General features: G+C 47.5%; 1 protein-coding gene and 1 long non-coding RNA gene across 4 annotated transcripts; one reads left to right on the top strand and one right to left on the bottom strand.

Annotated features, from left to right (window-relative positions):
• Window positions 1–391: 391 nt before the first annotated feature.
• On the top strand, window positions 392–23,745 carry LOC135191267 (uncharacterized). Of its 2 annotated transcripts, XR_010308784.1 has the most exons (4): window positions 392–611; window positions 18,781–18,891; window positions 18,989–21,708; window positions 23,194–23,745. It is a non-coding gene; the product is annotated as an uncharacterized LOC135191267 (long non-coding RNA). The 2 variants fall into 2 exon arrangements; XR_010308783.1 differs by lacking the exon at window positions 18,989–21,708 and having other exon boundaries at window positions 18,781–18,927.
• TSPAN2 (tetraspanin 2) lies at window positions 994–24,433 on the bottom strand. 2 transcript variants are annotated; one of them, XM_064173409.1, is made up of 8 exons: window positions 24,252–24,414; window positions 22,700–22,802; window positions 10,726–10,823; window positions 10,221–10,295; window positions 9,610–9,711; window positions 8,386–8,460; window positions 7,629–7,712; window positions 994–4,931 (listed from the first exon to the last, which is right to left on the bottom strand). In XM_064173409.1, the coding sequence occupies exons 1-8, from the start codon at window positions 24,318–24,320 to the stop codon at window positions 4,866–4,868; spliced, it is 672 nt and encodes a 223-aa protein (XP_064029479.1). In that variant the 5' UTR covers window positions 24,321–24,414; the 3' UTR covers window positions 994–4,865. The 2 variants fall into 2 exon arrangements, with proteins under 2 accessions (XP_064029479.1, XP_064029480.1); XM_064173410.1 differs by lacking the exon at window positions 994–4,931 and adding an exon at window positions 5,584–5,932 and having other exon boundaries at window positions 24,252–24,433.
• Window positions 24,434–26,037: the final 1,604 nt, after the last annotated feature.

The raw sequence follows: 26,037 nt of genomic DNA on the forward strand, positions 1-26,037 counted from the left end.
GGAGTCTGCGGAAGTCCTGGAGCTCTGCGACAGGCTAAGGGCAAACTCTCGCACGCATCCCGACGCGCAGCCCTCCCGCGCTTGCGAGCTGCCCGGCAGCGCTGCCGACGCGCCAGGGGTGTCCCCTGCAGCCCTCCCGCGGGGCTCGAAGAGAGAGCGAAGCGGCCTGAGGGCTGAGGCGCAGCCCGTGCCCATCCCGCGCACCAAATCCCCGCCTCCCCGGTCCCGCCGCGGCCTCGGCCGCTCTACGTATCGCGGTCCCACAGCGGTCCTGCTGCGCCGCGGTACCGGCACCGCTCCCGCCCCGGCCTAGGCCGCCGCCTCTCCGCGTCCAGCGCGCAGCCAATGCAAGAGGAGCGCCGCCTGCCGGCCCGCCCCGCTGGGCGGCTCCGCTGCACCGCGCGGGCCCTGAGGGCAGCCGTGGCGATGCCGGCGCCGGTGGTCTGGTTCCCTGTCTGGGGCCTTCTTTGCCTGGCCCTCGCCCGCCCGCAGCCCGGCGCTGGGGACATCACGTAGCCAAGGGTGACGAAGCCACCGTGGACCTGGGTGTCGCCGCCGCAGCTGGTGGCCGGAGCCGGCGCTCTGGGTTAGCTGGGCCCAGAAGGCAGGAGGTAAGGCGAAGGCAGCGCCGCCGCGCTGGGAGGGTCTCTGCTGGGCAGGGGGCAGCGGAGGGGGCGAAGCGGGAAGGCAGACAAGTTCTCGCTGGTAGTCGTTTATTGGAGGTTATTTTTATTAGAAAGCTGTTTGAAATTCAAGACAGGACAGCTGATAAAACAGTACTGCGGAGCCGTGAAAGGGGGGTGGAAACTGGTTTCAGCAGTGGGTTAAGCCTTCTCCCTCAAAGCTGCCATAGAAGTAATTCTGTCACAGGCTTTGCAGCATAAACCCATGTGCCAGCTCTGCCCAGAATTGAGGCTACAGAAACAAACAGGCTGCATTGGAAGCTGTTGGCTGTTTGGAGAATCTAGAGGTCAGAGCACCAAGAGAGAGGAAGACGTTTGGAAAGCTTTATTCGTGCACGTTTTCGTTGAACGGCATCTGATGCTGTTAATGAGTGGCCCCCAAAGGCTCTGCAAAATGTAACACTTGAAGGCTTAAGAAAGCTCAAATTCATTTTCAGTGCATATGAAATACATTTTGCCATAAAACTCTCACTTCCAGTATGAAGAGGAGTGAAAAGGAACCTTCATTGTAGGGATATTGCAGGGCTCCTGTGCACTCGGCAAGGTATCCAAGCTGGCTGAGGTTTTCATTTAACAGATGAGGCTCCTGCTGAAGTCATTCGCTTTAAAAAGTGTGTGATGTGCGTTCAGAATGTTCACACGGAGGGATGTGATCTTTTGTTGCTTTCCTCTGAAAGAGGTGCAAGGAACAGGGTACTTCTGCTGACTTACATGGCAGGTATTAGGTATCTGGTGCACGCAAGCATTGGGCTTGCTAACTAAATCCTGCCATGCAGTTCTGGAGTCTGAACTGACTTAAAGGAAGTTTCTGTACTGGTTTGGATTTGTTGCTTTTGAAAAGCTTTCTTATTGAAGACTCACCGTGTGGTGAGTCTTGGAAATTGTTTTGTACTGCTGCTAAAGACCAAAGGTTTTACACTTTCAAGAGCTGAAAAGAAAGAGCAGCAGCACAACAAACTGTGGGCACTGCGTAGTCAGTTTTGATAGCCATAACCCTGCCTGTGACATCTGAGCATTTAATGAATGGGAGTGTGAGTTGTTAACTAGCTAGGTTCAAACAGCAACAGGCAATAATTCTTGCAGCTTTGTCAGGGAGACAAGAGCTGTATTTTCTGTTCCTTAATAAATTAAAGACTTCCAAGTACTAAGATGCAGAGAAAATGGCACATGTATTATGTACCTCACAACAGCAGGAACCAGCAGAAGAGGCTACATCTCTGGATTCTGTTAAAGGCAATAATAGATACCTAACATGCTGATTTCCCATGTAATTACACCAATAACTTGGAGAGCTAAACCAGTAACTGGTATTGTCCTGTTCCTGATATGCAGTGCGGGTAGCTCATACACCTAGACAGCAGGAAAACCAAGAGTATGAGCAGTAATTATGGTCAGAAAAACAAATGCACTGTTAGGAGGAAGAAGAAGCAAAACCCACACATCCAAAACACATCAGAAAGTAAGTTCAAGGGTGAATTTATAGGATTCTTTTTACCACCTTTTTTTTCCTCTTTTTCATAAGGCACTGAGATGGTTTTGTACTTCTGGGGGAGTGAGGGGCTGGGGAAGCAACAGAAGTTTCTGTAAGCTGCCTTTTTATTCAGTGCATCTCCAAAGCAGGAGTGGGCATCTTCCAACTTTAACAGTAAACAAAGAAGGAAACTCTGGTCTGGACATTACATTCTGGTGCTAAAATTTTGAGGAAATAACAGCAATTATATAGAGAGGCTTTTAAAAGCAAATAAAGCACTGTCGTTAAGGGGAGTGTAACAGAAGGAAAGAGCTTTGCTTGCGATAAATTTCTGTCTCTGTAGGGTAATAATCTTGGAACCTGAACCACTGACTCCTCTACTGTGCTATTTTTTACTGGTTTCCATGGAAAGATATCTTGCTCTGAATGACACCATAGAGCAGTGTCTTCTTTCTGTCAGTATTACCCCAGGGAGAAAGCAGCCCAGATGTACACTGTCCCATTACTGACTTAGAGCACAACTAGTTGTAAGGACAACCTCAAGTGTACCTGCTTTGTCTATGTCAGTTGTCTGCTGTGAGGAACTATCCCTCCTGGGTTTGCTGTCGGTGTCATTCTCCCAGTTCAGCCTTTCTTAGGACAGCAGGAGGTCAAGGCTTGGTGCTTGCAGAGTAAGGTCCCACACCCTACTTCCATGAGGCATTAATTTGCTGTGAAAGGAATGATACAAGCCTAACTCTTTTTTTGCTTACGATCTCATCATCTCCTCTCAGCTGGGTACCTGAAGCTAGGCTCAGAAGCTGCTCAGCTGGCAGTGCCTGCTGCATGCCCAGCATTTAGCACATAGCTGTCTCAGTGTCACAGTTTGTGGCTGAGCAACTTGAAAAGACAGCAAGATGCAGCAAGTTGGATAAGTGGAACAGCAACAGGAGGTCCAATCCCAAAGTACCAGAAAAACTATGGCAGTTTGAGTTTCTTTGGGAGGTGGAATATCTTGAGGGCTGTGTATTCCACAGCAATATGCATACTGGAATGCCCACATTTCCTGAAATCCCCTTTCTTTCTGTTGTTTCTCAGTGGGATAAAGACCTCTTGTAAATGCTAAGTCCTGTTAGACACTGTGGACCATTTCAATGAGCTATGTAATTTAGCTGAACTTTTCCCCATCATATTTGCAACAACTGCATCAAGAATCCGAACCAGTGAGAGAGACAGAGCTGCTATGTGCATATTGTTAGCAAAAAGCTGTTCTGGAATGGTGAATCAGCTCGAGTAAGCCAAATAGGAAGATATTCAGGAGCCTTTCATGTAATTTATTTTCCCCTTCTGGAGGACAGTCTTCCTCCCTGGTGGGCTGCTTTGAAAGGAACATTCTCTTAGGAATAAATATGATAAATAGAAAAATAAAAATCTAGAAACAACTTCTGTAAACGCAAGCCCTGAGGTATTTCAAGCACACAGTGGATTTCTTCTTTAACCTGACATGCAATCTAAAGGTGGCAGTCAGAAAATTTACTTTATGGCTCTGTAAAAAGGTCTCTTCTTTCTTTCCTGCCTTGCACCCGCAAGAAAGGGTGAGAGGTTGAGGTAAGAGTCCCATGGAAGCTGTGATAGTCACAGAAGCAGAAACAGATGATTTTAAAGTGCTGTGTTGTCCTTTCCCGACCATTTTCACTCTTCAGTTGGCTTCCACAGGCCTGTTAGGTTCTGCAGAGGATCTGACAAAGCTGCTGCTTTTCTGGATATAGGCTCCACTCCTGTGCCAGCATTGTATAGCAAAGGGTCTTGCATGTTAAAGGGACTTCTGAATGGAGGTTTTAGTGTCCCCTTTAACTCATCTGTATCTATGGTATGTGTCTCAGGCTAGCTTGGCAAGCTTAAGCACGTTTCACACTGCAATCGCACCCAAATGACTGCATTATCTTGCCAGCTTCCCACCTCGTTCCCCCTCTTTCTTTAGCTTTCTCCCCCAGAGCTTTCTGCATGTGCATGAAGGGTCCAGTCCTAAAAAAAACCCAAATCCAATCTCTGTGTGACAGGGAAGTCAGTAGGTCTACTCACATGCATTAGAGTTGGCTGGAGCAGGCCCTTGGGCATTAATTAACATTTTAAAACAAAGTCCAGTTTTATTAATTCTACTCTGTTTGGGCTTTGGAAAGAGCAGTTACAAAATGGATTATGGCTCTTAATTTTTACAATGGCATTTGTTCTTCTGGTAATCCTTGGCAAACAGGGGCTCAGTAGAAAAGGGTTTCAGGCACTCTCTGCCTGGGGGTGTGTGTTACACTCTTGTGTGTTCTCACTCTGGGTGAGACACTGGAAGAATAAGCATGCAGCTGTGCACACACACACCACACACTCACCTAAACAAGGTACCTGCTCACATGCACAAGTATTTGTAAGGAGAGCTTTGCATGTGCCCACACAATGTAAACTCTTAATTGCACATATACAGACATTAAACATCAAATTAGTCTTACACACACCTTTGCTTCTCTTCATTAAAAAGTACATTTTTAAACCCTTTTTTTTCTTGTTCATGTCAGTTTTACTGCAACTAATACAGTTCACCTGCTCATCTAATGGGGTATTCTCCTCTCAGTATGTTAAAACACGAATTAAATACATTACAATTATTAAAACTGGGTAGAAGAGCACTTCTTGGAAAGCTTAGTCTGGAACTCCTGGAACATAGTTGTGCAGTGAAAGTTTTAGATCATGTCTCTTGTGTTACGGATCACACAGCACAGAACCATGCTGAATATCATGCCAAAGATCTAGAAGAGAAGGGATGCAATTTAAGGACCCACTTACAAAACAGTGACAAAGAGTCTGCATTTCAGAACAACCTGAAGGCTCTTATGGCAGAGGAGCAAGTGACTGCTTCCATCAACAAACCCCAGGGTATAAGGCAACTAACACAAAAGAGGTTTCACTGACACCCAAAGCTAAGATTTCATCTGCTCAATCTCAGAGTTTAACTCCTCTTTGTTTTAAATATTAAGACCAGCAAAACAGCCACAAACATTAAGAGTATTAACATTAATTCCACTGATATCTGTGACTCTACTGCTATTATGCCCAGTACTGCACCAAAAGGTTCTGACTTTCAGAATGCCTCTACATGGAGTATTACATTGGGGCCTACAAAAATTCTGGGGAGGGACTTTTCAGGATATCAGGGACTGACAGGACTGGGGGGAATGGAGCAAAGCTGGAGGTGGGGAGATGCAGAGTGGAGGTGAGGAGGAAGTTCTTCAGCATGAGAGTGGTGAGAGCCTGGAATGGGTTGCCCAGGGAGGTGGTTGAGGACCTGTCCCAGGAGGTGTTTAAGGCCAGGCTGGCTGAGGCTGTGGCCAGCCTGCTCTAGGGTAGGGTGTCCCTGGGCATGGCAGGGTGGGTGGAACTGGCTGATCCTTGTGGTCCCTTCCAACCCTGACTGATTCTATGATTCTACATTGGAGTAAGAGCATTGTGGAAGTAGAGGAAGCTAAGGTCTGAATTATTACTCAAGATCAAGACTATGCATTAAAAATAAAACTGTTGATGTTATGGAGCCAGCTAACTAGAGGCAATGTTCAAAACACTGGTGTTGCCAGAGTCTCCAGAGATTTCTTTATTGCCACAAGTTGAATCTCCAAGGCAGTTAACAGCTATCTCCTGAGGCTTTGTGAAGGGATATGAGTACTACTGTCAGGCACTTCAACAACTGTGTTCATGTCCTCTCCCTACACACCTCCCTAAGGAAGGAGAGAGCTGACCAGTCACACCCCATGACCTGTCAGAAGTAAGCACAGAAAAAGGTACAGATGTGTTTCTGCTGCTAAAGAGGTTATCATTTAATAACCTCTGCTGGGAAACCCTAGAAAAGATGATTATATTTCTGCTGCATCCTTGCTGAACAATGAGCTTACAGAAACTCTGTCCCACCCATGTTGCTGTGCTGGATTTCTGAGGACACCTTCACGTTCCATACACATCACAGGCTTCTTTAATCCAGAGTTTCTATTACATACATAAACCCTTCCCCTGCTTTTAAGTATTCACATAAGTCTATGACCATCCTGCTCTTCAGAGCAGCTCAAGATGTATTTCTCTAGTAATATTCTGGCTCCTCATGCTGCTTCAGCCTGCTGCTGCTTTCTGAGTCTGAAGGAGGTAATGGCAAAAGGCTTTCTGCTCCAGCCTGTGCCTGACTGTGCTAGTTTGAAGCAAGCTGGAATGTTTTGGTAAAAGAATTGGCCCCACGTTGGGCGCCAATTAAAAATGTGATGGTTTGGGGGTTACCCCGCCCCCCCACACTTTTGAATTTGCCCCAGCTAACTCAGACGGACCCTGGGAATATAGATAAATAATATAAAAGCACAACTCCCCTCCCAGAAACCAAGGTCCCCAGGAGGGGCTCTCAAACCACCCCAACACCTCCCCCCGTCCCTCTCAACCTTACCCCAGTCCTCAGGAAGAAAAGAGGTGCAGCCAAGAGGTTAGGGAGCAAGGTTAGTAGGAGCAGGGTTAATGAGATGTGACCAGGTCTAAGGCAAAAGCAAGAGTGAGAGACAAAATGGAGAATGTTTTCTTCTTCTTCCCAGAGTTCTCAGCGTGACTGTGAGAGAAGTAGACACAATTGTTTTTCATTTCACTGCCCGTTATCTAGTTCTTTTACCAAAACATTCCAGCTTGCTTCAAACTAGCACACTGACAGAGACTGCCCACTCCTGCCATATCCTTGCAGCAGGCTGACATCTATTGGTCACTGCTCTGGCATGAAGGAGCAGACCTTGGGAAGACAACACTCTTGTGAGAGAAAGTGGCCTGTAAGAAAGGTTATCAAGGCTTTGGTGACACAGTGTGATGAAACAGGCACCTGTAAGTGGGGGCTGTGTGCCGGGAAAGAAATGCTGCTCTCACAACGATGCAGTTAAGTCCTGTTCCTTTAACAAAATCCATCCTGGTCACTGTGCCTGTGACCTAGGAAACCTGTGCAGGAACTTTCCTTCACAGTGAACCAGTGCTCAGCCAGTGTTTTCCTGCAAAGCAGTTTCTGCACCAACAGTAGGTGCTCTCTATTCCCTAGGAAGTCTAGAGAACAGGTCCTCAAAGGGTCTAAACATCACTCCCCAGCTGTCTTGGAGTAGGAGAAATACTGTGCCAGCCTTTTGCTTTTCAGTTCGGTTCGTGCACACTCTGCTTTCTCTGCCAGTTTGAGGCAAATTGGAATATCTTAATGGGAAAAATTAGGTCCTTTGATCACAGTGTAGGGACACAGAAAAGAACTGTTAAAACAAAGTCATGCCAGTCTGCTTGCACTGATGGGGACAATTCCCAGAGAGGGGACACACTGAAAGTCTTAAGAACAGCTGCACCCTGGAGGGATCTCACAAGTTACTGCAAAACACCTTCCACAAAGCTTCAAGTAAGGGACAGGGTAGTGGGTTCAGACACAGACTTGAGAGTAAGAAAATGGATTTACTCACTGTGATGCCAGCAATTGCAATTCCAACAATTCCAAGTAAATGCAGATTAGCATCAATTACATTCTGGATTTCAACCAGGCAGTTCTAATGGAAACGAAATGGAAAGGTTTACTCCTAGAAAAGTATCCTCCCATCAACTCTGTCAGCTGCTCTCTCTAAACAACAGGTAAGCATCAAAGGCACAATTGCAGTCCCTGTCCTAATGCTTGCATCTGTGCCTTGTGGTAGACACTTTTTGTAGTGAGACAGCTGCACCTCCTGCTAGTACAGCCTGACACATACCAGTCGTTTTGTTATGGTAATTTCCCCCTACATTAAAACCCCTTCAGATGATGGAGCATGCCAAAGGAGGAAGTTTGGCTGCACAGACTGACGTTATCACTCACAGGCAGATGCCACAGAGGACAGAAATAACAGTATGTCTCTTCTAGTCAGGAGTCTCCATGCACGATTAAGGCAGGGCACTTAGGACTCCTGTTCTGTTAGGTTCATCCCACTTTTTCCTCCAGGGGATGTAATATCATCTTGGCTACTCTGGGATGCCACAAGCAGGCTTCAGAAATGACGACTGGGCTTGCTCAACATGACCTCCAAGTTATCTTCTGCCTCCACTGCTCCATTTCCTATGGAATTTCATGCTGTAATTTGCAAGGTGAAAAGGAAATTCTTCCTTCCCTTTCAGTATAGACTGTTTCCAATTTTACTGAACAACAGACATGAAAAAGTTATCAGAACAGCCAGTCCTGAGGACACTTGCCTTTGGCAACTGGATATTCTCTGGGCAGGGTAATCCTGTTTGTTGTTCCACATTATCTTTACCACAGCATTGGAGCTAAATGAGAGAGAGAGAGAAAGAATAAAAGAAGGGGAAAACACAGACTTGTTTCCTAGTGAAAGTGGATCAGTAAATACACAAAAAACCCAACCCCCAAACCACTGCAGGACAGGTGATAATTCCGTGTTAACTGCTACCTCTGCTAGAACTAAAACTGTGTGGGTCGAAGTTCTCAAAAATCAGTTTCAGTTATGTGGAGTCAAAGGAAAAAGACAAATTAACAACTTTCAGGAGGGGTTTTAATGTCAGTATCTCATAACACAGCAAAGCAGGGGGTTTTGGAAAAGCAGACCCCCTGGCTTAGAAGCAAACCAGAGCTGTTAGGAGGAGAAAAGAGAAAGTTCAAACAGTGCATATGGAATTACTGACAGTGCACAAAAACAGCAACAGGGAGTGCTGGATTCTTTATTTCTGACAAAACATAGTGCTGGGTTTGGAGGCAGTAATAAATCAGGAGTGTTTCAGAGGATTTGTTTTTCCTGTTTGTCTATCTCCCACAAAATGCTTGGAATTCCTCTTTGGGTCAGAAATAACAACTATGGGAGAAGGACAAAAGGGTGCGAGGTTGTGAAATGTTTGTTTTAAAGAACGTGGGAATGCTGTAAGGAGCAACAAAGCTTGAGCTTGATCTCTGTGGGAGGCACTCTAGATACAAGATGGGCACAAATAGGATTCAAGAGGTCACAGGGTCTAATTCAGGCACCAACTTTTTGGGTGGCCTGAGCTGAGTCATACATCTGCTTTTGGTTCTTTACCTACTTCAGTCAGTGGCAGCATCTCCCACATCGTAGGTCCTGGGACAGAGGTCACCTTTTTTTGTGGACAAATGCAGAAAGATTCCTACCTTTCTAACCCTCTCTGCATTTGTGAGTATTTGTTCTTGGGCTAGGACAGCCGTGCCTTCTGCACAACAAAGACCAGAAGCACCAGATGACATTTACAAGCCTGGTCACTTTCACTTTCAAAGGTAAGGGATCTGAAAAACCACAGTTCTGACATCAGGATCCCAGGCTTGTGAGGCTCTGGCTCTAAGTAACAGTTTAGTTTTATTCTTTCATACCTCAGTGGAAGGCATTCCAAATTTTCAAGGGTAATGTGACAGCAGAGCTGTAGTGCAGGGTATTAAAGTTGAGGAGGATTACTCACAGCCAAGTGTAAGTGATAGATGGTCCTGTTGACCTTCCCACCTGGGTTTCTCATGTAGTCATCATAAATATCTTCATAGATTTTCTGGGCTTCCTGTATTGCCTGCAGAAATTAGACTTTCCAAGTGAGTGGCAAACAAGTGTTACCCCAGTCCAGTGCAGACTTCCAGTTTCTGTCATCAAACTCCAGAGCAGAAAATTATACCTGGTAAACTAAGGAAACGTGACTGGAAAGATGGGAGGTTTTGTGGCCTGATGGCATTCAGAGGGACTCTGCATGGGTCTGAATGTACTTACACTGTAGTCTGTGTTTTGGTTAACTGTTAGCTGGACCAGTGCAGTGCTTGAATGTATTTGCCCTTTTCCCAAGGAATACTCTCCTAGTTCTGTTTGGTGTTCCTTGTGAACTACACCTACAGGTTTTCTTTAATAGAGGGAAGCAAACACTGCATCTCATCTGGACTTGTGACAACACAGACTGTCACTGACTCCAGATGGGAATGTCAGAGAGTCTTCCTGGCAAGGTGTACTATGCAAGAGCCAGGCTGTAGGTCTGTGGCACTGAAATTCACTACTGCCCCATCATTACATTACAGATTGCTTGCTACTTACCACCTTCTTGCCTATAAATGCAAATACCCCAGCAGTGACCTCAGCTGCAAATATCACCAACAGGCAAGCAAAGAACTGCAGAGAGAGAAGAGAATGTAGCATTAATACAGCTAGCACAGTTCTGCCTTGTATGAGCAGTCACTCCCTCCTCCTTGCCCGGGCCTCAACACCTGACACAGTCATTGAAAGCAAGCTGGGTTTTCTAACAGGGGAGTCAAGTGAAATTTCTTGTAATATGGAAACAAAAGTGGCAGTGGCAAAGATGTAACTCCTGTGGTAGCATCAGAAAAGATGGAAGGTAATTCCAGGGAACACCACAAGACAAGACATGGAACTTCTTCCTGCATGGAGCTCTGCAATGGCACTCTGGATGGAGAGCCAAGGTTAGCCAGTGAGAGGACATAAGGCATTTGAAGACAGTACTAAGATTTTCCCAGTAATGACACAAAGCATGCTCTTGAGTGATTTTCTTGTGCAGCCCAGGCCCTCAAAACCTTTTACTTACTGCTCCAAGTAAGCACTGAGACTCCCGCGCGGCTCCGCAGCACCCAAAAAATCCAACTGCGCTCATGATAGCTCCTGCTCCCACCAACACATAGAGCCCTGTGGGAAACCAGAATCAGTCAAGAGTTTAGGGTTTCTGTTCCCAAAGTCTGCTACCTCTTCTGTCAAACCCACACATCTGTAAGTAACAACACTCTCTGCCTCTCACCATATGCAGTTACAGACCTAGGACCCTAGCTGCGTTCAGAGCTCAACAGGACAAAACCTGTAGAGGTAAAGGGAACATTCATCTCTGCCACTTCTAAATCTGCCAGAAATACATTCCACAGGGGGTTTGGACAAGACGACCTCCCTGGAGGTGCTCAAGGCCAGGTTGGATGAGAACTTGAGTGAACTGTTCTAGTGTGAGGTGTCCCTGCCCATGGCAGGGGGGTTGGAACTCGGTGATCCTTGTGGCCCTTTCCAACCCTGACTGATTCTATGTGGGTTTGGTTTTTTTGGGGCTTGTTTGTTTTGGGGGTTGGGTGGTTTTGATTTGGTTTGGGTTTGTTTAGCTTGGTTTGGTGAAGACAAAAGCAAACTAGAGCACCTAATCTTGCTCCCCTCGTAACTTCCACGCTTGGCAGTATATCCATTCACTTGCGGTGCCAGCTCCCATCAGACCACAACCACCGTGTTTGTGCCTTGTCTCTGGGTACAGTGCCAGCCAAAGTACAACAGGCTCAGCGCAGTGCCTTCTAATTGTAGCCTTTGTCTTGTGGGCAACGTGGAGGACCTGCAGACATCTGCCATGCCAGCCTCATTTCCCTCCTGCCGGTGAGGGGACACTAGAGGGCACAGCGAGCCTTGCTCCCAGCTCGGACTGCACAGGCTCTTAGCGAAGCCTTTGTGTTCAAACATGAACACTGCTTAGGATTAACAGCTGCTGGCATTTGCCGTTAGCAAGCCTCGTGGAACCCAGACCAGAAGTGTCCACAGCGATTGCTGGGGAAGTGACAAAACGAACAGATATCATCAGTGGACATGTGCAGGGCACCTGGGTCCTCTGCCACACAGAAGGCAAGCTCCTGCCTCTTGCCCATCACTGTCTATCAGCCAGGTATCATCCCAGCTAATGTGATCCTTCTCTTGTCCCAGTATCAAGAGTTGCTGCTGAGAAACTCAGTCTGCTAAACCAGCAATGAACCAATTATAATTACCATGGCTTTGCCAGGTCTCTGGCACCAGACGTATGGGATTTGCTCCTGACTCTGCTGGCAGTTCATGTTCTGTATTTTCTATCCTTTTAATATTCAGCAGCTTGTGAGTCGTAAGGACTGATTTTCTATCCTTTTAATATTCAGCAGCTTGTGATTTGGAAGGACTGATTTTCTATGCTTTTAGTATTCAGCAGCTTGTGACTTGTAAGGACTGAGCATTCCTCCAGCTAACGTTAGTACACAGTCACCGCACAGCGTTTTTCACTGAGGGAGGAGTATATGAGGGTATATATTGCTTCAACAGCAAAAGTCAGCCCCTCGTGGAAGATAAATAGAAAAAAAAACCAAAAAAACTTCTCTGGTGCACAACCAAAACAGCCATTTCCTGCCATCTCTATGGTAACAAACAGCATGCAGCTACAGAGATGTTTCCTGGACCCTTTTCTGCATGTTGCTGCCTGCTCCTGTCCCTCTAACTGCCTAACCAAGCAACTCAGCAGAGAGACTTTTATGATTAAGAGGACTGGGAAAAAAGTCTTCCCATTTCTTTTTTTTGTTGTTGTTGTGCTTAACACCTAGCAGGGACAGAGCTCCCCGAGGCTCAGGGGTGAGACCACTTTCAGGAGTTTGGATTTGCTTTTGTCTGACAAACAGACTTAACATTTCACTGGCATGACTCAGAGCTAAACCGCTACCTCAATCAGAACTTCCCTTTTAAGGCGTGTTACAGGAAAAACTCACACCACTCACTAAACAAAGCTCAGCTTGCTCTGTGTCTGGCCCCACAGCTGGGCCAGCCAGCATTTTAAAATCACCTTCCCCCATCTTCTGTTCTGCAGAGTTCATTCCTGACTTTGTGCCTCCTCAGCCTGAGAGTGGTCCTTGCTGCTATTCAGAAAGCGCTCCACAAAATGACACTTCACCAAATTCCACAGAACTAAAGATGTTTTCACTTGTCTCCCATGCACACACGTGTGTAAGCTTTCACACAGGAGTGAGACAGGGCAGGAGTACCCAGGAACAGCACCTCCCTTCCTGCTGAAAAATAGCATGTGTAAGAGAAGGGAAGCCCCCACCTCAGCCATTGCTTCGTTCTGCAAAGAACACATCTGGAATGCAGCAAGGCAGCAGCTTTTCTCTCCTATATATTTGATGTTTGATTCATCCCATGGAGAAAAGAAGTATTTCCTGAAATGGAAATGCCAAATAGGGGTATTCCCTATGAAAATTCCAACAGGAGAGATTCCCATTTTCTAGCAGAATCATAGAATTGTCTGGGTTGGAAAGGGACCTCTGAAGGCCATCCAGTCCAATGCCCTCTGCAGTCAGCAGGGACATCCTCAACTAGATCAGGTTGCCCAGAGCCCTGTCAAGGCTCACTTTGAATATCTCCAGGGGTGGGGCCCCAACCACCTCCTCAGGTAACCTGTTCCAGTGGTTTTGTTTGGTTGGGAATTTTAGAATCATAGAATCAACCAGGTTGGAAGAGAACTCCAAGATCATCCAGACCAACCTAGCACCCAGCCCTATCCAGTAAACTAGACCATGTCACCAAGTGCCTCATCTTGAACACCTCCAGGGATGGCAACTCCACCACCTCCCTGGGCAGCCCATTCCAATGCCAGTCACTCTCTCTGGCAAGAACTTCCTCCTAACATCCAGCCTAGACCTCCCCCAGCACAACTTGAGACTGTGTCCCCTTGTTTTTTGTTCGTTTTTTTCCCTTCTTAATCTTACTGAGGGGCTTTGAGATCCATATCCCTGTCTAAAGCCTGCTGCAAAGAGCAGGAGCAGACCAGCATACACTGCCCCTCTGTCCAGCTTTACTTGACATGAGTTTCTTGTTTACCTGACTGCTCTGGTCACTTTCCATTTTAAATAGTTCTGATTCTTCTTTTTATACCAAGAACAGAGCTTCTTGTTTTCTTGGTAGAGTATGAACAGTTGGCAGCTTGTTCAGTGTTAGTTATTCCACTGAGAAAAGAAGAAGCTCTATTCTTGGGATAAGGGATCCAGAGGCAGTGATCAGAATAGTCCTAGAACCTGGACGTTCCTGAGGTTGTATGTGCATTACAATCTGGGAGGCAAAAATGCTCCTCCACTGAAGGGCTGAGGCTCTCCAGCCCTCAGTTAGGGCACTGAGGAACCTGTAGTGCAAAAGCAGTATTAGAAGAGATGAGAAACACAGGTAGGAGTTGGTACTAACAGGACAGACAGGGACAGTTGTGTACACCCCATAGAATCAACCAGGTTGGAAGAGAACTCCAAGCTCATCCAGTCCAACCTAGCACCCAGCCCTGGCCAAGCACCCAGACCATGGCACTAAGTGCCCCAGCCAGATTTTTCTTGAACACCTCCAGGGACACCAACTTCACCCTGGGCAGCCCATTCCAATGCCAATCACTCTCTCTGCCAACAACTTACTCCTAACATCCAGCCTAGACCTCCCCTGGTCCAACTGGAGACTGTGTCCACTTGTTGTGTTGCTGGTTGCCTGGCAGCAGAGCCCAACCCCACCTGGCTGCAGTCTCACTTATGGTAGTTGTAGACAGCAATGAGCTCTGCCCTGAGCCTCCTCTGCTGCAGGCTGCACACCCCCAGCTCCCTCAGCCTCTCCTCACAGGGCTGTGTTCCAGGCCCCTCCCCAGCCTTGCTGCCCCTCTCTGGACACCTTCCAGTACCTGAACATCTCTCTTGAATGGAGGAGCCCAGAACTGGACACAGCACTCAAGGTGTGGCCTGAGCAGTGCTGAGTACCGGGGCAGAAGAACCTCCCTTGTCCTGCTGCCCACACTGCTCCTGAGCCAGCCCAGGATGCCATTGGCTCTGCTGCCCACCTGGGCACACTGCTTGTGGTAGCAGAGCCAGTTTCTGAGATAGACTTGTAACAAGAGATCACCATTCTTGTGTTAATAGACTCTTAGTATATTTATCTGTAAAATACATTTACAAAACTGGAGAAGTGAGGCAGAGTGCTCTGAAAGAAGATAAATTCCTGGAGAATTGGAACATAGCCTTAATCTGTGCATAAGGCACAGACATAATGACAAGTCTTGTGTGAATTCAGCAGACAATTCATGGTTAATCTTCCTGGAGCCACAGAAGCATTGCAGACACAAGTCACGTTTGTAGGCTTCTGCTGACGCACAAATCCTGAATTTCAATGTGAAGGCAACCTGTAATGTGACATCCCAGTGCACTGCCTCCCCCTTCCCACAGCATACCAGCACTTGCTACATGTCTTGCTCACATGCATCTCACTACCCTAAATAATTACACCCCAAATTTACATAAGCCAAAGTATGTCAGCTGTTACCTTCTGAGTAGTCTGCAGTGGCTCTGTCCATACCTACTTAACTCTAGAGCAACCTTCACTCAAGTCCAACGTCAACAAGAAGGTGGACAAGAAGCTCAACAGGAGCCAGCAGTGTGCACTTGCAGCCCAGAGAGCCAACCACATCCTGGGCTGCATCAGAAGTGTGGGCAGCAGGTCGAGGGAGGTGATTCTCCCCCTCTACTCCACTGGTGAGACCCCACCTGGAGTACTGCATCCAGTTCTGGAGCTCCTATTACAAGAGGGATGTGGAGATGCTGGGGCACGTCCAGAGAAGGGCCAAGAGGATGCTCAGAGGCTGCAGCAGCTCTGCTGTGAGCACAGACTGAAAGAGTTGGGGCTGTTCAGGCTGGAGAAGAGGACGCTCTGAGGTGACCTTCTTGTGGCCTTTCAGTATCTGAAAGGGATCTACAAAAAAGCTGGGGAGGGACTTTTTAGGCTGTCAGAAAGTGATAGGACTGGGGGAATGGAGCAAAGCTGGAGGTGGGGAGGAAGTTCTTCACCATGAGAGTGGTGAGAGTCTGGAATAGGCTGCCCAGGGAGATGGTCGAGGCCCCATCCCTGGAGGTGTTTAAGGCCAGGCTGGCTGAGGCTGTGTGCAGCCTGCTCTAGGGTAGGGTGTCCCTGCCCATGGCAGGGGGGTTGGGACTGCCTGATCCTTGTGGTCCCTTCCAGCCCTGACTGATTCTACGATTCTAAGATGCCTGTGTGAGGTGGAGCTGTACTATCACAGCTGTGCATCACAGAATCACAGCTGAGTGATGTGAGCAGTGTGAAAAGCTTCCCAGCATGGAAGCTGTTCACAGTCTGATAATAATCCTGTCAAACTCCTTAGTCCTTTTTCTCCTCCTTTTTCACAAGCAGCATTTGAGCCACTGAAACGTGCTGGAAATTTACACAAGGACATGAAAACTCTTTGGTTGAATTCTGATTTCCTTCCTTAATAATGACTGACATTAATATGCCTTTTTGACTGCAGCTGAGCAGGGTACTTCTGCTAAGAGCAACTGATAGTTCCTGTGTGGTTATAGCTAATTTACAGTCTGTCAGTGCTTAGATTAACTGTAACCACTTCGGTTCACTTTGCTTTATTGGTACTGTATTTCATCTGCCTTTTTAATATTCAGGTCACTTGGGTGTTTTGAAATCCTTTCACAACTCTCTGCAATCCTCTCTAGCTTAGGAGTTTTTCATGCAGGTATCAACAAGAGTTCTAATGCTAAATGCACAGGCTCCAAGCCACCTCAGTCAGAAAACAGAGCATGGCCATAATGCATCGAGGGAAATCTGCCACAAAAGGTAGGGCTGTGCAGACAGCCACCCAAGTGCAGATAATGTAGCTGTTGGAACACAAGAAGCCAATTCAATCAAAGCCCTCTCTGTAGGTGCTTTTGAACTGACACTCCAAAAAGGAGCTGGGGGCTTTTTCTGTTGTTTATTTGTTTCCATTAAGAGCTTTCCTCTTAGTGGATTGTTAGCAGGCAGTCCTGTGATATTTCCACTCTGTCAGAATGGAGATCACTTTAGAGAATGGCACCTAGGGCAGACTTAGTCCTTTTAAAGAGATGTGTGAAGAACAAAGCATAAGAGTGAAAAGTGCCTGAGCATTCCTGGAGCTGAGAGTGCTGCTACAGCAAGAGGAAATATCTCCATGTACCTCACACAGAGCCAGTGACAGGTCTATCCGTGGTCACCTATGTTGCTTGCTACAGGTGGCTATTTCAGGGAGGCTAAAAGTGTTGAGCCTGTGGTGCTGGGCCCTGGCCTGTGTATGGGCAGCCTGGCCAGAATCAGATGCAAGTGCTCCATCACTCACTGAGGTAGGCCAGGGGAGACCCCAGGTACTCAGCAAGCAATACTGTCACAGCTCAGGATTCACAGCAGTGCCAGCAGTGTGCAGGCACCAGGGTGACTTGCAGCTGCCTAGAGGAAGGAAAAAAGGGTGGGTCAAAGGAAATGGTATAACTGCCAGTTCAGCTGCTGCTGCTGTGTGGGACTGCCTGGCTTTCAGACAGCTATGCACCAAGAGAGTAGGGTGAGAGAAAGGTCTACCCAGGAGGACAGTTTAACAGGCAAAAAACATCAAGTGCATTAGCATGCTTAAGAGACTAATTTAAAAGGAAAGGAAAAGCCTCCTGAATCTCAGCATATTGCAGATACAAAGCAATCAGCCCGAGGCAGATGGACAGGTTATTCCATTGGGCTGAAGTTGCTGGTTTAGTCAGAATTCTAACTCGGTGGTGGCCTTGTCTTTACTCTGACCTTTGAGAACTGCTTGCTAGGTTTTATGATCCAGCACAGAGACTGAGGACTTCTGAACAGCTTTCATTTTGAGTAAGTTGGCTTTTTTTTAGGGGGATGGTAGTGGTGATGTCATATTTTCTAAGCAGGTTTCCAGTCAGCACCTTTTGTTTTCCACACAGGGCCACTACTGGCCTTTTCTACACCACCCTTCCACAGCTGCCAAAATAGAGCCAAGATGATAGGAAGACAAGTTCATTCATTAAGACTTAAGTACAGACTAAAAGCTACTCCAAAGCACATGATGGCAGGATCATTAGATGCGCCTCTTGTGGTATTGCATCTCTCCACATAGGCTGCTTTGCCAACAGCTCTCACTTTAAAGGCTAATAGACTTTGAGAGGCTATGGATTTTGGAGAGAAAATACTGTTGACTAAGAGTGTAGTGCTTAACTCAAAAGACATGAAGAGAGCTGCAACAAAGCGAGGCACAGGAGCAGAGAATTGCACTTTACATGCACTTAAGTGCTGGCCAGCTTGCTTGTATGGGCACCCACTGCTATGGAGAAAAACTACTAATATCCTTCAACTCCAGACATGACTTCATATCCTAAGGCATGTGCCATCTAAGTGTACCTTTCAAAGCCAGAATGATCAGTCATGCTCTCACAGGCCCCAAGAAAAAGCCACAGCCACCCAGAAGCTTCTATCTGCAACTGTTTTGGCCCTGATGAATGCCTGGGCCACAGGTTGGATCATGGAACTGGAGCAAGGAGAATGTAACACAGCAGAAACTTTGTGATCTCTGGCTGTAAAGGAGAAGAAATGCTTCAGTGCTGCCAGTGTTGAGAAAGAGACATCCAGACTGATTCATTCACTTCCATCAGGCTTTGTTACTGTTCCTGATAGGACTTGTTGAGTGCATACACTGCGGTTTTATTGCTGCTGGCAGTGATGGGACCTGCTGCACTTCATTTGTTAGGTACACAGAGAATCTGTCCTCCACGTTGCCCAAGGAATCTGAACAGAATTTTGTCTTCATCCACCAGAACCAGAGGGTAGAATGGGTATCTTGAACTGACCTTTAAAGCATCTGTGTGCTGGTTTTTGGTTTAAAAATGCTCAACTTGCACTCAGTAGGAACTTTGTCTTCAGTGCTGTGCTTTAGGTATGTTTAAGAACAGCAGTGCTACAAAATATTAAGGATCAATTAGTTGTGAGATAGCAGTGCTGACATCTTGGGTTCACACCAACATTTCTCTTTTCCTTCTGATTGTTGCAGGCTTTCCTGCCCAGTAAAAAACTTGTCAGAGTCTTGGCACAGGAGTCTCAAGAAGAAGATGAAAGCTGAGGGAATTCTCTTTATTCTGCAGAGCTACAGACTCCCTGTTTGGTCAGTACAGTGCCAGAGGCAACTCAGATAAAAGAGGTAACTGCCCAGCTTTGACCTTTGATGACTTTTTCTTGCTTTTTTTTCCTCTCAACTACAGCTAAGAATACATGAAATCTTCTGGAGCTGAACTGTAATAGAACAGCAAAACTGCACTTTTGCCTCACCAGCTGAAGCACAGTCACAAAAAAAACATATAATGAGATAGAGTAACATAGAAAGTTTGTCATGCCTGCTGCTGCAGTGGGAACTCCCACACTTGTCCAACATTAGGAGGCTGCCCCAGTGTAAACACATCTGATAAAGTAGCTGAAAACTACACGGGTCAAAGGCTTCTAATTCCAACCTGTTATGTCGTAGGTTAAGAAACTGTAAGCTGCAGTGAGGAATATGGATCACTGCACACAAAACAGGCAACAGAAAACCAAGGACACATATGTGCTTGACATCAACACTGCTGCCTCTGAGTTGTTCTCAAACCAACAAAAACATTTCAGTGGCTGGAAAAGATGAACAGGCCTTGTTGCCAAGTCATGGCCCAAACTATTCCAGAGGGCAGAAAAGACAGCTGGGCTGCTGGTAAAGAACAAGGCTATTTAAGGAGACTCATCCTAGCCTAATGGAAAATGCAAGGATATAATTATCAATTATTCCAAACTAAACCAACATTTCAGAGCCAGGAAAAGAAAAAAACCTACTCCACGAGGAAGCACAAGAAAGAAGCTAGTTAGAGTCAGCTCAGTTCAGGTACAACAAGAGGAGAATGTGGTATTTCTTAGAAGAAAGAGAAAATGAGATGTTTTCCACAAGATAGTGATTCTGGACCTACAAAGCAAACTGTGAATGCAGCTGCACTGTTGTTCCAAGCACTGACACAAAGCTGACTTGATCACAGGGGCTTGGGATATCACAAGGCAGCCACAAAAACGGTCAGTGGAACACAGCTAAAGAAATGCTTTTTAAATGCATAATCAGATGTTTGTATCTCCAGGCCATACTGAGGAGCTGCCTTCTCTTTCAGCCCTCTGGGCAGGCTGCTCCTTGTGCGTTGCAAAGTGTTCCATACTGAGAATTCCTGTGCAGGATTCTGGCTGTCACCCAGAATGGATGTTACAGAGCAAACACACAAAGCCATGTAAACAACGCTCCTAGGCTGTGTGAGGAGGGCCCAGGACTGTCAAGGAGGGCTCAGAGCTGGAATCTCTTGGAGATAAAGGTCTTGAGCAGGACCCTCCAGCACAGCCCTGTCTGCTGCAAAAAGCCCACCTCTGCTGAACTTCTCACTGCTCATTTACCCTGTCTTGGGCACAGATTGCCACCAGCATCAGACTTCTGAATGGCTGCCCCATCAGATGCTCAGCAGACACAGCAGCATCTAACCTGATTTGTGATGGGGCAGGGCAGCAGAAAGTGTTTCATTTACCTTTAACAGGAATGCTGCATTCAGAGCATGATGCCTGATACAAAAAAGGGCTAAAACTCTCATTTGGAATTCAGTCAAAAGAGCAAGTTTAGAGAATTCTCAACATTCTTTAGCACTTCTGCTAGCAGTTACATGCTACAGCATACAAGCTCTGTAAATACATGTGGCAGCCCAGGAGCTGAGTGTCATGGTATACAACACTTAACAAGAGAGCTCCCCAGGACCTCCCAAATTGACAACTCTGAACAGTTTCTGTAATTCCTATTCAGGACTGAAGCAGATTAAATCTTTTAGAGATTTAAATACACATGCACCAAAGAATATCTTGTTTATGCAGTGTTACAGGTGCTCCTCAAAGCTGTGGCATGGCTGTAGTGCTCATTCATATCACAGGATGTATTACTTTCTGGGTTCTGAACATCTTTCTGTCTTGTTGAATCTCCTGGGTCAGAAATGAGTGAGGTTAGGAAGAGTTCCAAAATACAGCACAGGAAATTCAGGAGGTATAAATTGGATCTGGAAATTAAGTTTGTGATCTAATATGCTGCTGACATATCAGCAATGATGTAAGAGAAATTAAATCATATATCCTGGCTCTCCGTGTCTTTGGAGGTGCCACAGTAAGCCTCAGGTCCCAGTCAAATTTTCATCTGAATGGTTTTATTCAGCCTCATAAGCTCCCACAGACACTTTGCTGGATGTACCATTCTATCTATCTATTCCCACAGAACTACTGTGCATATATTAAAGAAGTTTGTGGTTAGGACTGTGGTGTATCAGAGTCAAGGTCCCCACTAAGAGCACTGAGGAGTTCAAATAAACTGCAGAGCCCAGCGAGCGTTTCTGCCATGGGTAACTGACTGCTGCAGGACATCCTGGGTCAACTTCCATTGCAAGTCACCCTGTCAGAGTGGGCTTGATTGGCAAGGCAGGACTGGGTGTTTCCACACCTGGCATTTGGAAGTGGCAAAAATATTTGCACTAGTTGGATTTTACTGAGTCCATCTTCAGGGGTGGTACACTAAGCCAGAAAAAACTCGTGACTCTTTTGGTGTAAAGGTGTGTCAGAACTGCCTTTGGATAGAGAAAAGCAGTTGCTGGCAGTCCTAGACAGCTGCTGTTTAAGAATGTCTGTAGCTATGTAACACAGGTGGCATTACCAGGAAACCCATGTGGAAATCCTAGGGAGGAAAAAAAGGTATTTTAAATGCCCCAAATTAGATATGACCAACAGCAATTCTGTGGGCCTGGGGAACCAGCTGATTCCTGCACAGGCAGGACAAACAGTTCTTGAGATGACTGAACAGTGTGTAATTTTCTTTTTCAGCCATGGAAAGATTTGCTCTGATACTTAAAGGCAGACTGAGGGCCTCTGTGTGCAGACAGAGGGAGAAATGGTGAGGAAAAGTTTTACTGCTGGACTGGTATTGCAAACATTCTGAAATGACTCCGTTGTTTTGTTGGCTGGCAGCTGCACAGAAAGCTCTGGAAGGATATATTTGTGAACCCCATGTTCCAGGAGTCTCTGACCATCTCAACTTTTAATACAGCAGTATTAGCACAATTCACTAAGGATACATAGAATCATAGAATCAACCAGGTTGGAAGAGACCTCCAAGATGATTCAGTCCAACCTATCACCCAGCCTTAGACAATCAACCAGACCATGGCACTAAGTGCCTCATTCAGTCTTTTTTGATCACCTCCAGGGATGGTGACTCCACCACCTCCCTGGGCAGCCCATTCCAATGCCAATCACTCTCTCTGCCAACAACTTCCTCCTAACATCCAGCCTAGACCTCCGCCAGCACAACTTTGGGCTGTGTCCCCTTGTTCTGTTGCTGCTTGCCTGGGCAAAGAGACCATGCTGGTTCACATTCAGCTACTCTCTACCAGCACCCCCAGGGCCCACTCTGCCTGGCTGCTCTCAGCCACTCTGTCCCCAGCCTGTAGTGCTGCTTGGGGTTATTTTGGCCAAAGTCTAGAACCCTGCACTTGGTCTTGTTAGATCTCATCCCATTGGCCTCTGCTTACCCATGCAGCCTGGCAAGGTCCCTCTGCAGAGCTCTCCTACCCTCCAACAGATTGACACCTGCTCCTAGCTTGGTGTCATCTGCAAACTTACTGATGCTTGACTCAATCCCCTGATCCAGATCATCAATAAGGATATGCATAGAATCCAGGAGAAGAGTTCAGATAGGAAGTTGATGCCAAGCAGAGAAAGGATGAATGCCGTCATGCACATGGCACACAGCACCAGCATGTCCACTTTTGTGTAGTTCAGCCCAGGAATTGTTTGCCTTTGCATAATTCAGTGCCTAAGGTGTGTCCCATGCCCGAGGATGAAACCAAGACAAGGCTGCTCTCATTACACACACTTGAACTTACCCATGAAGAAATACTCTGGAGACCTTTTATCTGTAGCGAAGTCTGCCATAACTCCACCAAACCTCAGCCATAGACCAAAGGCAATGACAGCCAATCCTGCCAGCTGGAAGGTAAACAGAGCAGTCAGTACTGCAGTAACAACTAGAGAGGCTCCAAGAGATGTCATTGGCACTTTTTGCTTTCTTGAACTGCCCACAGCTCAGAACTGCACTGTCAGAAAACCCAGGAAGTGTTTGCCAGTGTTTGATACCAGTGAATTCCTGCTATAGTGTTTCTTTCTTTCCTTCAGCTCTTCAGTGTAGTTGTGCTTCTGAACTTTAAGTAGTGACTTTCAAACCCTGTAAATGAGCTCATTTAATCAGCAAAACTTGCCCCCAGTTCTGCCGAGGAGATGGTTTCTCCTGTGTCAGCAAAAAGGCAGATAACAAAACACAGTAATTGTCACTTCTATGAAACAACATAACACAAAGCTTTGTCCTTCTCCTGACTTGCAGCTGCAGCTGGACAACATCACTCTGCTCCTACAGCTTGAGCACAGCAGCACTGTGTACCCGGAGCTTGCAGTGCTGTCACCAAGAGGGAAAAGCATTTGGTTGAACTGTGTTTCAAGCATAATGGAGACAAAAGCCCAAAACTGCCTGCTCCAGAGAGGCTGAACGGGATTATTTTGTAACTTCTTTGTAGAAAACAGTGGATCATAAAGAAAGAAAGAAAAAGACATTTAAGAAGACAACACTGCTAATTGTTTTACAGTGTGAAAAACTGGAAAGCTACTGGAAGGGAGAGCATGACATGAAGGAAAGCAAAAGGAAAAAGATGGAATTCGATTGTGCTATGAAACTGAGGTGCAATGAGGGAAGAATGGGCATAGCATTCTCTGAATCACTTGACGGTTCTGCAGTAGGCACTGTTCACTGACACACTAGGACAGCTTTCAGCAAAGTGCAACATGATGCAAAGATTTTGCCTTAGGATGAACTTGTAAGAAGTGGCAGCTGTTGCCTCACTATTTGCAAATGACATTATTAAAAGGCATCACATCGTAAGGAAGCTTTGCTGCGTGAAATGCTGCGAGAACCTCTCGCAGCCTCCTGTTGTTTGGACTTTTATGTTTGTTGGGGAAATGGCCACTACTATAAACCGTCTGCTAAGAGAGATGCCTTTTCTTAGCAATGGCATCTTACGTTCAGCTCATACTTTCCCAGGTAGAGCTACAGCCTTGCCGAAGGAGCTCAAGTCGGGAGCGCCGGTAGGGCACTGCCGCAAGGCAGACTCGGGCAGCCTGTCCCGCAGCGCTCCTGCGAGGGACCCGCGCCCCTCCCTAGGGCTCTGCCGCAGGCGCTCGGTCCCCCGGTCCCCGCCAGCCGCATCTGCTGCCCGCGCTCCCCCCCATAAGGCGCCCCCAGCGCCCCCACGGGGGTCGAGGCTGGCCGGGCGCCTCCGCGCTGTCGACGGCGGCCGGGGCCCGGGAGCGCTCGCAGCAGGTGCCGCAGCGGGCACGGCTCCGCCCGGCCCCGCCAGCTCGGCCCCGTCAGCCCGGCGCGGCGCTCACCCAGAAGGTCAGGTTGAAGATGAACAGCAGGATCTTGATGCAGCGCATCCGCCCGCGCACAGTGCCCATGGCGGGGGCCGGCTCCGGCAGCAGCTCCCCAGGCGGCTCGGCCGAACTCGGCGGCGGCTCCGCGCGGGGCGGGGAGCGGGGCGGTGCCGGTGCCGGGAGGCAGGTGCGGGGCTGGGCTGGGTGCGACGAGGGGCGGGCCGGGGGCCATGCCCGGAGCGCGGCGGCGCTGCCTGAGCGGTACCGCCGGGCTGGACCCGCCCCGGGAGGCGGCTGGGACGGCGCCTGGGGAGTGCGCGGCAGCGGCCCGCGGCGGCGGCGCTCCCCCGGGCTTCGTGCCCGGAGCGGTGCCCGGGTGTGGTGGCCGTACGGCGGGTGTTTCCCCGCGGGGTCTGGCTGCCCTACCCGGGCAGGGTTCGGGCAGCAGCGGGAGCAAGGGCGGCGAGGACCCGGCTCTGTTCGCTGTACTCTGTGGACGGCGACTGCTCCGGCTCTGTTCGCTTGCCCGGCTGCCGCGGACAGCAGCGGCTAACGGGGACGGGCAGCCTCCGCCTGGACTCCGTGAAATCCCTCTCGGCCTTCCGAGCCTGGCATGTGTCTATTCCAATCCCTTAGACACTTAAATTCTGCAGATACTGAGGGGTGCGCCCACAAAATTATAAGGAGGTTCGAGGATTCGATGTGTGAAGTCCAGGACAGCAGGAAAAGAGCCGTTCTCCTTGACACTGGATTTGCTCACACTCGTTAAACTAAGGACCCCTAATGCTCGTTTTCCAGTCACTAATATTTCCACCTTTGTTCTCAGAATTTGACCAAAAAATGCTGAGTGTGTTGTCAAAATCTTTAGGTCTTTCTCCTCTCGCTTTTTTTTTTTTTCAGATGCTGTTTTTTTTTTTCACAGTCTTCAGAAAGTCTTTCTGAAGCTCCCGGTAGGCTCCTAGGAGTTGCAGGCAGTCGTCAATAACAGGGACCCAAGAAGATTTTTTCTTTTCCCTCCCCTCCCCTCTCCTTTTCCTTTTATTTTCCTTATTTTCAGCTTACACCCAATGCCCTAGATTTGAGTTTTCTCTGACTGCAAATTGCAACCCAGGATCTGAGGGAAACAAATTTAGCTGCAAATAAAAGCTTTTAATCTATGAGGCAGGTGAATAAGCAGAAGGCTGAAGGCTTCTCTGACTAAATTAGTGTCCACAGCTTTACTGGGTGGACAATGAGCTGGGTCATGGGAGGGTCACACCAGCTATCCTGAGCTCTGGCATGATCTAGGACAGCTGACTTAACCTGTGAGCCCTGGTTTGTCACATCTACCTAGTGTGCATGCTCCTCATGGCAGGGATAGTTACTGCATGTGCATTCAGCCAAGAGGAGGGAGATTTTGCTTCTCCTTGGTGCCTTTATTTTGGGTAGAGCCAACCAGGATTAAAATGAAATCTGTTCCTTCACCAAAGTCTTCTTTTACGGTAGGAAAAGATACAAGGTAGTAAAAGATACAAGGAGGGTCAAGAGAGCATCACAGTGAATGTAAGGAGAGGAACTGTAGGCACAGGACCACTTTACTGTGAAGGGGAGAGTTGTTCCCTGACTAGAATCAATGGCTGCTACCTGAATCACCACAGAAAGCCTATTCTGGCAAGTGAGCATACTCAATCAAGTGATTACACAATCGCTTCACAAAGGATGCAGATTAAGATGAGCCACTTACTAAGAGTTAGTGGCAGGGAGTGTGTGGGAGGATATATCTTGTCCTTTTTCCCCAGCCTATCACACTGACCCTGCCGAC

The sequence above is a fragment of the Pogoniulus pusillus genome, chromosome 39 (assembly GCF_015220805.1).
Source record: "Pogoniulus pusillus isolate bPogPus1 chromosome 39, bPogPus1.pri, whole genome shotgun sequence".
Lineage (NCBI taxonomy): Eukaryota > Metazoa > Chordata > Aves > Piciformes > Lybiidae > Pogoniulus > Pogoniulus pusillus.